The sequence below is a fragment of the Athene cunicularia genome, assembly GCF_003259725.1.
Source record: "Athene cunicularia isolate RWA chromosome Z unlocalized genomic scaffold, athCun1 chrZ_part1, whole genome shotgun sequence".
Classification (NCBI taxonomy): domain Eukaryota; kingdom Metazoa; phylum Chordata; class Aves; order Strigiformes; family Strigidae; genus Athene; species Athene cunicularia.
The window spans coordinates 6,575,671-6,590,357 of NW_020799142.1; the positions used below are offsets into that span (position 1 = coordinate 6,575,671).

General features: G+C 36.1%; 1 protein-coding gene across 1 annotated transcript in view; it reads right to left on the bottom strand.

Moving 5' to 3' along the window:
• The window catches only part of PRDM6 (PR/SET domain 6), a 69,644-nt gene that overhangs the window by 18,022 nt on the left and 36,935 nt on the right, over nt 1-14,687 (bottom strand). Inside the window, exons 3-4 of the mRNA XM_026865614.1 lie at nt 6,608-6,735; nt 2,803-2,927 (exon numbers count right to left, since the gene is read on the bottom strand). Of these exons, the coding sequence (XP_026721415.1) occupies nt 2,803-2,927; nt 6,608-6,735 (253 nt within the window). The remainder of the gene's footprint in view (nt 1-2,802; nt 2,928-6,607; nt 6,736-14,687) is intronic.

Sequence of the window (14,687 nt, forward strand, 5' to 3'; positions counted from 1 at the left end):
CCATCTGAAAGAAAGTGCTGCTGCACTTCTGATACCCTGACTCTGCATGTTGCAGTCAGCATGTCCAATTGTTATATCACAGATAAGCATGAATTCTGAGAGCATGGGGAAAAAAAATCCTTGCTCCTACACTCCTTGAGATACAACAGGGCTTAAATATCTACTGCAGCAATAGTTCTCTTATTCTTTTAAAGGGAAGCCACTAAGGATATTATAGTATTATATCTCACAAATAGTCACACATCCAATACAGTATGAAGCCAATGACTCCACTACGTCTTATATGATTAAGGCTAATAATAACAGTTGGATCAACACACAACACAAAGTATAGGCAGAGATATCTTTGTGCATCAATTATCCACCTACAAAATATGAACAAAAATTGTTTCTAGTCCCATGAAGGTCTGACAATTATCAATTAACTATGGCTTATGAGGCACTCAGATATTTCAGCGACAAACGTAATATACTGTCCTCACAAAAAAAGTGATTTAGTGCTGAATTTGAACGTTGCATGATGAAGAAGGCAGAAGGTCAAATATATAGAAGAAAGTTGAACAGCTGCCTCACTCCTTGAGTACCATCTAGACAATGCAGTGAATGAAGCAAGGGTCCTATGGAAAAAAGGGGTCAGCAAATGAAAGATTGTAACACAATGCAAAAATAAATGTAATTTAGGTCACCTGGGTCCAGTACCTTCTCATGCTTTCTAATGTCATGCTCAACCTCAGGAGATAATATTTTAATTGGGATTTTAAAATTAAATATTGTATGCATATGTCTATGTCTACATATGTTCACACCTTTAGTTACTGTCACAAAGTATTTGTATGTACATACCCACACATAGGTACATAGCACCTACTAAACAGGTGGTTAGAAACTGCAGCTCTTTTTAGGTAAATCATGATGATAGATTTCTAAGAACAAATATGAGAATTAAATTTCAGTTGTGAGCTGGAATCATTCACCAGTATTTAATATACAATTAAAAAGTAATACATACTAATATTTTGATAATATGTTAAATAATGAAAGTTACTTCACAGAGTTATGTTTTAGTATCTTCCATCAATCATAATGATTCCAATATTATAATATCACATGCTATTTAATTTATTTAAGGTGAGGTCCTCCCTAAGCTATTCTTTTCTGGAGTATCTGAGGACCTGATTTCTAAGTAGAGTTACATCAATGGGACTGCCCATAACAAGTTTCCAGACCTATAATTCATCATCTATGTCTCTTCAGTACAAGGGACAATTTGTATACTTTCATTTTGCCCCAGTATTCCCACACAAGAAGCACCCTTTTTTTTGTAATTGTGTTCATAAAAGTCCACAGAAGCAATAAGATCAGGGTATTAAAGACCTAAGTAACAAAAGCAGAGTTTGTACTGGGTTAAAATACCCCTATGCAGAACATAAGCAGAAGGTCTACTCTGAGGGCTTAAGTGGCACTTAACCCAGTCTGCAGTTGGCTCAATGCTCAGTGATAATATTCATCAACTCGTGTCAGTCTATCTCTGAATGAAACTGTAGTTTCTCTCACAGCAAAACAGCAAACGATAATATTTAGAGATTTTAGCCACAATGCTTTGTTTTTCAAATAAAGGTTTTGTAAACTTCAGCTCATGAAAGAAAAAACAATATTTCTATATTGTACACTGCAAAGCATGAGTTTTATCAGCAAACATTATTGCAAGTAATTACATTTCTTTTAAACTTTTCTCAAGACCAACAGATTTGAAAACTTAAAATGAGAATGGATGTTTATTTTTGACAGTTTAATCCCTGCTATCTTGCTGTTTTATTGCTGCATGGTTCAGTATTTAAGTTGTTACAAGACACGAGTTCATCCCAGCACTGCAGTTTCAGTATCCAAGTACCTGACCAAAAAAATACATTGATTAAATTGATTAAGCATGGTCAGCCACAGGGTTACTTTAGACCAAAGTCAATCAGGCATCCATTATTGGTTTCTTCTACCACCTGTCAAAATTGAAGAGAGGTCTTTGATGCAAGCTCTAATCAAGTTCCACGCACAGTGAAACTGAAGGGCATGATTGGATCACCCATTCCCATTACAGACAAAGGTATCCAACACTAAATTGCACTGGGTCTGTGTTATGTTACATGTTTAATTTTGTGATGATTCCTAGAAAACTAAAACTAAAATATTGAGAAAGGATAGAAGAATGGATGGAAATGAGGATGGCCAGGATGGAATGGAGGTTTATTGTAATTTCAAGCTACTTACACTCAGTTTATATTTAGAAGAAATGGCTTTTACCTTTTAACCACAAGAATCTCATCTCTACAATCAGTCAGACAAAGTTTTTCTCTGCATACTCACTGGTAATAGAATGACGAATCACTAACAGAGGCCTCGTGGACCTGCAATACATTACTGGTTTGGCAAGACAGTGTTCTGTGATAAATCTGATAACAATGGAGAGGGCAAAGCAAATTGGTTAAGAATAGACTAGGAATGAATCCCTTATAAGGAGGAGTGATTCTACACACTACCAAGCTATGTGGGGCTGTCGTGGTGGGAAATCTGCTATTTATTTGCACATATCTGCACACTTCCAAACACCTCAATTTATTTAGGTAACCATACCAAGATTTTGCACAGCTTAAGTGTATCAGCTTCAGGTTTTATTTTGTACACATTAAGCTTACCTTAAACATATAATACTTTAATTTAGTATGTCTTGAAATACTCTAGGAATGTAGCTGATTGGATATGAAATAGGAATTCTGGTTTACACAGGTAGAAATGCAAGGAAGAACTTACAATTTTCATCTTGTGCAATGCACTGGAGAGGAATTCCAAAGAAAGATGTGTAGCTGTCATTGTACCACACCAAGAGTTCGGTGCCCCTCGGGATATCTATACAAGCACGATAGAATATATTTGACCTAATCAAGAGAAAAATAAAAAATTATCTAATTTAGGAATAGAATGCTCTCCTCTTATACACAGTATTGCAATACAAATACATTGTTTTGGAAGCATTTCTGCAGATAACTAAATGAATAAATTACTGAGTAAAAATCAAATGTATCATTAGGGAAGGACTTCTCTCCTGTAGCACAGGCTAACAAAGAGCTTACAGGCAGTTTGTACCTAACATAATTTAAACACTAAGATTTTATGACAAGACAGATATTTTCTTGCAATGTGCCTTTTAAAGTGATTTTAGATATGCTACATTTTTTCACACAGTACAAACATCAGAGTGGTACACAAAGTTTACTAAGTTCAGCCATTTAAACAGTTCAGCATTTGTCATCTAAGCTAAAGTTAACATATTTTAGGGGTAAACAGACCACAGTTCTTTCATTTCAGTAAGTTCTTTTAGCAAGAAATTTGTAGTTGCATGATGTGGCCTTTCATTACAGCAATATACCACCAGAAAGAGAGATCTTGGGTTGTTTAAGTAGAATAGACTTTGGCTTAGGGAAATAAAAAATGGGGTTAATCTGCACATGCAACCATAAGATTTTCCCCTGTATGGCACATGAGGGTAACATCAATGATCCTTCAGTAAGTATAAGTTAGTTTTACCATAAATGTGATATCTTACCACGTTGCTATGTGGGAAAAGACTGTGGATATTCCTAGACCACTGAACTGGGAGTTGAGGGGGAAAAAAAAAATGAAAAATCCTAGATTCTCTAGCATAAAAGCAAGAACCTTATTCTGAGCTTGCACTGATGTAAATAGCTTCAGAGTGATACTTCTACAGCAAATAGATTTACATGCAGGCAAAAACTGTGTAAGGTTAGAATCAGGCACAAGATAAAAGAAAAATGTTATCAGTTTGTTGCGGCTTTCCCTTAGGCTTCACATGGGACAGTAAAAACACACTCCTGTGAGATGGATAGAAATTCAATATATACAAGAACACTCCAGTCTCACTGAAGAATTACATACCAAAATGATACAGTCAAAGTACCAAGAAATGACCATTTTTTATAACAGCTTATGTAAGGCAGAAAACCATCTATAGACCAAAAAAAATAATGTTAGGCCTCAACCGGTTTTCTGAGTGAAGAATTGCTACAAACGTTAGCCTGAAGTTCAAGATAAAAGTGTTTAGGGTTGGTAGGCCTTAAATTTAGACTTTCTATAAAGAATTGGCTGTAGCGATGCAATTTGTTCCTTGTATAACACTGCAGACATAAGGAGAATCTTTTACCACATTTTTCATGGCAGTGAGATATGCACTTGTCAACATATTTTGTCACCGCAAAGTGGCTCTTGGCAACAGGATCATAAAGATCAATAAAAAAGTGCAGATTCTCAATATTTTACTAGCAGCTGCAAAAATTTCATTTATCTTGTTATTTTCCTCGCTTACTGCCACCCTGTCTCAGGAGGGCACTGCTAGCTAAGCAGAACGGTTTTCCTACCCTTCTATGAATATCTGACAAAAACTCTCCCCTTTGTGTCTCACTCTCTCCTTTTTTCCTCCTTCTCTTCTCCTCTTCTCCCTCTCTTTCTTCCCAGAGCCGTGCATTTCATTAATTCTTTCCACTGTCACACAAAAAATGAAAATCAGAGCCATGCTATAAATTACTAGCTTCTCCTAACTTGAGAAAAATTGAGTCTACTTTGTACTTCACCCTTGTAACATTTCATCTCTCAGTTTGGCTTCCCTTAACATAAACACAGCAGCCCGGCAAATGAATGTGCTAAAACCAAATGACACACTTTGCCGCTGAAAGAGCAGAACTGTTTTTGAGCAATGGGTGGTCTGTGAGGCTTGGAGTAGGCAGGGAAAAAAGAAGTGTAAGCGTACACCATCCCTTACAAGCGTGCAGAGCTTCCAAAACTCGCAGAAATCTCTGCATGCTGAAGTACATCAAAGGGATTTTTCCCTTTTCGGATAATATTTCCTTTGCTGACATGTATTTAGTATTGTGGTTGGATGACTCATAAAGATAGCTTCATGGCGTCCCAACGCAGTTGAAGCAGAACACATGCCAACAAACATTATTGTCAGCCTCAAAATAAAAACAAAACGTTCAGTTAAGGGTCAATCAATCAAGAGCACTTTGAAGAAAATTCCATTTAGATATTACAAATCATAACAGAATGAATTTAAACCATCTGACTTTCTGTGAGGAGGACGTCCATGTACAATAAAAATTAGGCTGGTTTTTCAGTATCCAACTTTTCTATTTTCTTACACTTGGATGCAGTCACTAGTGATGGATGCCAGTTTTTTAAATTGTGTTTTTGTAGTTCATTTTATAAAGATCTGAAGTAATCGAAAACAGATCAACAGAGGAAACTCTAAGTAGAAACTCCATCTTGAAAGGAGAGTTGTAAAATCCACTTAATATTGACAGATGTGTAATGACTTTCTCATGCTCACTTTTCATTTAAGTTTGTCATCTATATATGTGTACTCTTTTTTTTTTTTTCTTATTTATATATATATATGTGTGTGTGCACACACCACCACACTGAGAAATAGTTCACAAGATACCTACAAAAATACTCTTTCATTGCAGCAATCTTTATTCATTATCCAACATGTTTTTTTAAAATCCAATGGGATTTTAGCTCTAGATATCAGATATTTAAGGGTATAATAAAAGATTTGTAATGTATAAATAAGATTGTTATTTTTTAACTGTGGCAATATTTAGTCAACTGGCCAGAGAATAAAAAAGCTGAAAATGCAATTGAACAATTTCACCATTGTTAAATTGGAACCCTATGGGATAATCAAACTTTATATATATTTCATTTTAGCTGGCTTTTGTATGTTTTATTTTTAATTTTAAAGGTACCTGAAATAAGTTTTCTTCCTGAAGAAAAGAAACTCCACTCTCTAAAGCAACTAGGAAAAATCAGGACTGCTCACTGCAACTGGCAAGCCCGGGGCATTCTTTGATGTGCTTCCTACCACATTTAATAAAGCCAAGCAGTTGCTTCTGATTCTGAGGCAAAAGGTTTGTTTATAGCTGAGATCATGTATTTATGTAATGCACTGTCTAGGTTTTCTGGATCTGTTTGTGAGTACAAAGTAAAATACACCATAATTTCTTTACATTTTTCTTACATTTTGACTTCTCTAGCCAGTGACATAAAGAGGCAAAAGCACTAGCATCTTGGCTAGCAGGTGCACTCAGTGTATAAGTTTTAGGTGTATACATGTCTCATGACGGACTTCCAGAAAGCCTTTGGGTTCAAAATTCCTCTCCTGCCATTCTTCCCCTTCCTCTAGCACATGGCACCTTTAATGGCAGAAGATTGCTTGTGTTGTCCTGCTTCTGATCAGACTGTTTGAAAATATGCAGACAGCTCTGTCCAGTGTGGAAGTCACACGAGCAGCCTAGGGCCGTACTTGTTCCCAGGAGCTCCAGGTCCACCATGCTTACTACAATGGCTTCAGCTCAGGGCAACCAAACTTAAACCCATCTTCACTACACTCTGCAGCTTTTGTATTGCCCCAACCACATCCACAAAAGCTCTGCTACTGTCTTTGCAGTCAAAGGCAATAGTACTGGTGACAGCTACGATCTGCCTTTTCACTAAAAATATTTTCAGTTTGTTGCACTGAGTAAATCAAAATGTACTTTACCTGTACTGAACGACAGTTAAGTTCTGTTCCCCGCAGTGCCTTGCACATCGGATATACCTCATCCAGCTTGACTTACTGGGTTCTCCGCCATCAATAAAGTGCTGCAGTGTCCCATCTTGGTCATATATCTGGGGGAGATGTCACAAGGTCAAGTAGTTAGAACAAATCATCAGCAATCATTTTCACTGCTCTGCTGATGTCTCTCTGTGCCTTTTCCAGGAATTTATTGCCATGAGATTTGTCATTATATGTACTGAGGCTCTTAAAAATCTACACAGAACAGCAGAAGAGTATTTTGAGGGATGCAAGTTTATCATGCTTCTTTTATCAAGCCAATCTTTTTGTATTAAACATATTTGTGGTGTCTCAAAGATGTGACCATGTTTCCCAAAGAATATTTAACCTATTTTGACAGGCTGGCCTTAAATAATGAACTGCCAGACAGACAAGAAAATCTGGATGTAAAGCCTGCATTGGAACGGCTGGAACATCTGAGTAAGGGGCAGTAGTAACCTCTAAACAAGTATCCCTTTCCTCACATCTCAGTTGCAGCAAGAGCATGTACTTCAGCAACCTCACATGATACATTAGGGAGTTATAAGATTCATAATACCAAAACAAATGAGACTAGAAGGAAAAACAGAGTTGAAGATGCCTTTAGAAGCTCCCTTGAGACATATAACTTTTGAAGTAGTAAATGAGAGATCAGTCCTGAGCCAGTTACAGTAATTTTTAAAAAAGACAGTAGTATGTCTCTATTCATGGATGGTCCCTCTGAAGTCAAAGAATAAAATTGCTCTGAAGGCTCTGAAGTTAAAAGATACATGTTTAATGCATGTTTAAAAGATACGTGTTTAATAAAAATATTATCTAGGAAGTGTTACTCTTAGTAAAAGCACATGGTCTAACAAGATTTTTACCTGTTACACAATTACTTTGTTCAACTTCAGAAATGCATCTGAACAGTTAGGTGCTTATCTGACGCAAACCTTTTCTTCAGATCTTTTGCCCCTCCACAGACACCATCTGCTTTAATGATCTTACCCCCAAAATATTTTCCCTTTTGAAACTGCATGAGCCTAAATCAGTGTCTTCTTGAAAGTACTAATTGTGCTAATTAAAGGGGAAGCACATTTATTACATTGAATTGAACATTTCTAGAGCAAACAAATTAAAAATCTTGCATTTTTGTTTCAGTATCAAGAGAATAATCACAGAAATTATGTGACTATTTTCAATATTTCTGATTGATTTGTTCCCTACAATGCACAAAATAACGTACACAGGAATCAGAATCTAGTTCTTTATTCCACCATGTAAGAGTCTCAAATTCAGGAGACAGCCTTGCTTTTGCTTTTGACCAAGAGGGACTGGGAGCAATCAGGAACAATATATCCATTGTTAAAGAATGAGAGACATAGAAGTGTCCACAGAGATATTTATCATTTGTTCCCGAGTGACTGTGACAAGGACTAGGTGGAGCCTGACCAGATGCTCCTGTGTTGGAGAAGCAAGATGCTACACCAACATGCATTGACTGATGGAATAAAGTCAGAGAAATCAGAAGGGGTCCTCAGAGGCAAACAAATACTCCAGTATGAGGGATTTAATTTATTTTTTATATATAGTAGCTTGTTGATTATCAACAAGGTCTTATGTAAACATGTTAATGTATGTTGAATATATGAGCAACATATGCTAAACAATAAAAATTTAAAATGGAAATTTAAAAGTTTTACAGGAAATCAGCCTACAGAAAGGAAGGAAAAGAGAAGGAAAAATTAATGACTAACAGTGCTTGCTTGTCTGGGACCATTTTGGCAATATCTATTCAAACAGTCTCGGCACAGTGTTTATTATCTATTCATTTACGTGGTGCTTACTAACATAAAAATATATGGCTTAACGTGAGGCAAACACAATTCCCATAAATAAAGAGCTGATAGCTTCTTAATCCCCAGATGATATGAAACAGGCAAGACAAAGAAGACTGCCATAATCAGTACTGACAGCCAGATCTAGACACAGGGACCTGCTCAAAACTTTGTGTATATGGATGGTCATGAGCTGACAAGAGAAATTAAAACCTGCCATGAAAATGCAGGACTGGAACCTTCACGGGCCTTGGCCTGGAGTAGGAAGGACTGCTCTACAAGCAAGACTAAATATTTTCAAATGCTTTATTCTTGCAAGTACTGATGGGTACATCAGTGACACTATGCTTTCCTTTCCTGAGGAGATATTACTGACATTGCAGATTAAGCTGCATAGTCAGAATCCATCCCACAGCATTCTCATCCCTGCTCTTAAAGGAATGAAAACCAGCTGTAAGGAAGCAGAAACCCTAACCTTAGAAGGGAAATAGCAACACTTCATTGATTCTGTTAATTTGTCAAATTGCATAATACAGGTTAAAATCTGAAAAAACTTAACCAATGTGGTTCTTATTATTCATATTACCATCGTGCACCATTTCTTATTCATTTTGAAGTTGCCTAAATCTGGCAACTAGTATATAATTGCCTGAAGAAACTATCATGAGGGAGGAAACCATGACCTACCATGAGAGGAAAAGCAAGAATGTAGCATAAATTGTGAACCCAGGCATTATAACAAACTATATGGATATACATATTTGCCTGCATCTGTTACTACACAGTATTATTTAAAAGACTACTGAAGAATCTTGTGATAAACTGATGTAACTGAAAATCTTTGACTACCTCAATAGATCACTACATCCATCTAAACTGGCATAACTTTTAGCACACTGCAAGACCTCATGGCAAAGCAAAATACCATTTCTCCAAATCCCTATGGAGAATGCATGTATTTTTTTCTGTATCTCACAACAGTCATTGGTCTAAGCAGTGGAAACAAAACTTTTTATTTCATTTTTGTACTTTGGTTACACATGGTAGTGTTACCTAAACTTCTTACTGGTTCTTTTCCCTCTTTTGACCTAAAATACTGGGGTTTTGCTGAGTTTTAAGTGGGTTTTTTTTTGTTTTCTTTAAATGTTTCAAAGCTTTAAGATTTTTTTTTTTATGGTCTGTTCCAATTTTGAGGAGTGCACCAGACTGCTGGCAGAGACCAGAATTGGATAAAAAGAGGACCGCACTCACCTTCTCATTTAAGATGACTTGTGTTCCTCCTTAGCAGTTCCTATATAATTGATTAACTTCTTAACAGGTTCTTGATTATTTACTAGTAGTTCACCAGTATGTTACATAACAAGAGACTAGAATGTGAAGTGTATTATTATTCTATAAATTTCATCCTTTGACTTCAGAATACAACAGAAAGAGTTTCATTTTCCAAGAAAGTAATTCCAAAGTATAACCAACACAATTCAAGTCCTTTCTTTTCCTTTTTTTAATATTTCTTTCCTTACAAACACCCAAGACATAAATACAGAAAGGCATGAGGTATATGATGAAATTTCTTACAGGGTACCACCGATACTCATGGCCTACACATGCATTCCAACTGGGAAATATAGGAAAAAGCAGGCAGGATACCAATACGGTACTAATACAGATCAGGTTCATCTTGTAACAGTGTGCAAATATAAATTAAATATGAAGGATTGGATTTATTGCCTGTTGGATTAGTTATTGGTAATTATTTGGAGGCTCTAGATACTGAAATTTATAATGACAATGATAATAGCAACACATAGTGGCAACAACATCTCATATAAGTGATGTTCTAAAATCCATGAACAACCATTACTAAGTAAAATAAACAGCAGTTGCTGGAACATCTGTCACTCTGGCAACATACCAAGTCTAGGTAGGACCATGTAAGATTTAAGTAGTATTAATAGATAAGGCAGAGCGCTAAAGAGCCTTCTGAGAACTCTCAGTTACTTCAGTACTGACATAGTCAGTATTGTTCACTTGGGTAGATGGGGGCAAATGTAATTCCAGTAATAAAGACTGTTGTTCCAGTTTCTGGTACAGAAGCCCAGAATTTTAGAATAAAGGAGCCCAAATGTAATAGCACAGCTGCAGAGAAAGCCAAGATATGAAGCTATTAAAAACAATTTCACAGAAGAGACAGGGAGAGCAAAACTTGTTAGTTTGTTGGAGTTCCTTCCTCTCTATCTTTGCTTTCCTTTGTTCTCTTTCCATGGCCTGCTAAAGGATTGTGTCTAGAAAATCTGCCTGCGTTTTATTTTTCCATTTAGTCAAATAAAAAATGTATTAGCATACTATTTAATTGACCTCTCATTCTCCTTCCAGACAGAGGGAGAAAAGTCTGGTCCTGAAAGTGGAATTTTTCTTTGCATGTACATTTGTATAGTAAAAGTAGCTATTAGAACCATTTTTCATGTTGCAAAACATCAAAAATAGATGTGAAGAAAACCACAAAACATGCATGAATTAATTCTTAGCTTTAGTAGATAATCTTGCCTTTTACTGTTTGCTGCTATTCTCATTAACATCCTTTGCATAAGGTCATAGGTTTTTCAAATCATCAGCATTAGCCTTCTCCTCCCACAAGAAGTGCTACCCTTGACTTCAGTGGGAAGAGTCAAGATAGCAAGGACTACTTCTGATGAGTAAACATTTCATGATCACCAATTGTGCATTTAAAAACCACAGATGTACTCTAAATTACTGGAAATACAGAGAAAAAGTTTGTAACAGTCTGATGAAACAGACTGAATTGTCAGATATAGTAGCATTCATACATTCTTTCTTATAACAATGTATGACCCTACAAGCCTCAGAAACACTGAAAGCTTCTTCCTTCACTGGCTTGTATATCGAACAGAATAATCTTGACATTTGGCAAACCTCACTACTATGACACCTTGCTTTTGACATAACAATGCTACATCCTCTACAGGTGACTTTATCCTAAACAGAAGTTGAAAACAATGCCAGAAAGAACAATGTTTATTAATCTGAGTACTTAGCTGACAGTCTGTAAAAGGTGTACAGTTATGGAAGATTACAGTCTGTGACTAGACCTATAAAGCCTATTTTTGAAGCTAGAGAGCAGCCCTGCTTTGTCAGAGCCAGGAATACCCACTGCCTGACACAATCTTTCTGATGCATCCTAAACATTGGGGTTCAGTTTCCTCTCTAGGGTCCATAACTCTTCAGCCTCTCAGGCTGTGTTTCTCTGTCCCTTTGTTCATTTGGATATGTGGAGAAGAAAGTTTCAGGCAAAAAGGTCCAGGATCTGTGTGTCTGCTATGGTCCTCTTTAGATTGGTTCCACTATTTGATTATTTCCTTTGAAGGAAATTGGCATTTCTTTATCTTCCCTCCACCCCCACCCCCACCTTTTTTTTCCTTTTTTTTTTTTTTTCCCTTTTTTTTTTCTTTGCAGCATTGTATTCATCCCCTAGAATAAACTAGCACTGTAAGTAAAGTTGAATACATATATGCTTTTATAGACTGGGAGATAGTGTTCAATGGCAGTACTGGTAGAACAGAGCTCTACAGCCATCTTAATAAATGACAAGGAAGGTTAGTTCCTTGGTAAAGCAGAAGAAATAGCAAACATTCACTTTTCTGAGACTCCCACAGGTAAGTGCACAGTAAAACTCAGTGATTCAACTTGCCTAAGGCAGTGATTATTAAGCAAAATGCCAATGGATTCTAGTGTTTATTATGACATGTATTCATTATTTATTTGTTAGCATTTCTAATCTTGGCAAACTGAAAGCAAACTGGATTGTATGCATGACTTGATAACTTACTCATTTAGGCTGGATTCTGTGTAGTTCATTGGTGCCTAGCTCCCTCTGAAATCAACACACTGCCAAAGGACCTCATTATCTAGAAAGTTTGAAACGTTCAGAAGATGCTGCAGGAAGAGAGGTGACAACTGACAAAATACCCTGAATAGATTACATTTAAGGAGCATAATTTAGGCTGAAAATCAAGCTACAGCTGGGTTCATATTTGATAATAACTATTGTTTAAAGAATGAATGCTTTTAGAATTCGATATTAGGAGCTGGGCACCTGATTTACAGGAGGAGGGCCCTTCTGAATATGCATCTTCTCCCTCTTACACACTGAATGAGAAAGTTGTGTGGAAACAATCATGCATTTAGACATCACATATTTCTGCTTTCATTCACTATCTTGGTGACCAAGTCAGGCTGTTCAGAAACCATTTTAAGAAGCCTTAGTGTCCCTACATAAAAGAAAATATAAAATATAACGTAACTCTCAAACACAATGTAGCTTAACTAAACACAATGTAGCTTAACTAAAAAGAAACACTGATGTTGATAGATAATAATAACATTATATAATCACATCCTTTACAAAGACCACATCTCAAACACTGAAATAGTTTGTAAATAGAATACTATCTTTTAGAATACCTATACAGTAAGGAGGCAAATTATTCTTAAGCAGTATAAAGAAATGTCTATTTATCACATTGTGATAACTCGTAACTTTGTTGCCTAATAAATATTAGTGAATCTGTAATAGCCAACTACACACATAAAACCGGTATCCAAAAAATAATAGTATACTTGTCAGGAATCTCGTTATACTGTAAGTCAAATCATTTGGACAAGTTCCCTATTCATCTGTATGGACATTATTTCTGAAAGACATTTGTTATAAATGCTTCTCATATATTCCACTGTTGCTTGATAAGACTAACTGATTTGTTTTGTCACCTACAATATGCCTTCAGATTCTATATGTACAGATATCAGAACTAAAAATATAAATATGCTACAGATAACATCTAAGCTTGTTGGCTTATGATGAAATAAGAATGCTTTATTTTTATTATTATGTAAATAATGAAAGCTAGTTACTACAGTCTTTACATATATATGAAATAAATCTACATCAGTAACTAGTTATTTACTTCAAAGTGTTTCTATTTTTTATATAACTGGATAATATTTTGTTGCCATGTATAAAATGCAACAGTTCATTTAAAGAATTATTTTTACTTTTGCAATTTTTGTAGTACATGCAAAATAGTGTCAATTTCTTTCCACTTTGAATTAGCATGAAGTTTTCCAAATGTTCTTAAATGCACTAAAGCATTATGAACTGTTATAAACTATTAAGAGGATAGAAATCTGAAATAAATGAGCAAGGAGGAAATGCCAGAAGGCCTCACTGGTTAAAATTAGACTAAAATGTTCTCCAACATTTGTTGGCAATAATTTCTCTGGGATGCAACACCTCTGTGAAAATGCACAGAAATACATCCTGACAGCCAATGGTCTTTAACTGCTCACACTATTCAGAGAAATTTTCTACAATTAGCCATATCTAATGTGGAGTGTACATCTTATAATATCTACTTAATGTTTCTTCTCTTTAATCTAGCAGGCATCATCTAGCAAATTTTATAAAAGAGAATACTTGCCAACTAATATTAAAAGCTATTTAGTTTTAATGTTTCTCAAAGGATTATAGCATACGAAACTATAAACATTGTTTTGAACTGTCTGTGCTAGGTGAAAGGCTTCATCTCTCACTTAGACCCCAGTCCAGCAAACACTTACGCACATGTTGTAGTCCCATTGATCTCAATGGGACTACTCGTGTCTGAAATCAAGCATCTGTGTAAGTGGCTGGAGGACTGGGGCCTTATTCCATAAAGTGTCATGACAGCAATGCCCTGTTGATTGTGGACTTTACTAATTTTTTTTTTTTTTTTTTTTTTTTTTAATGGTTTGTTTCGACACTAGCCCATGGAGGTCCTGGAATATAGGGAAGAATTACAGATAACACAAACCAGTGTTAATCAACACAGGGCAAAAAGGGGAAGACATAGGGCAGAAAAAACACACATGAAAGAACTTTGAACACATGCAAACAGGTCTGTAAAGGACTGGTGCTCTTCCAGTATGCATTGGCATAACACAGCCCCTTCAGTGTGAGCTTTTGCACTCTACTGACAGGTCTGGTGATAGGGCAGAAAAAGCAGTGGCACTCTGACCACAGGTCATTATGCAATGAATACATGTTTGCTTGGCATTGGTATTTCCACCCTGCTCACCACACTGTATTCCCATGCAGCCTTAGTAGCAGAACATCATGGGGAGGCAACAGACTGAAGTTATTCTTTGCAGTA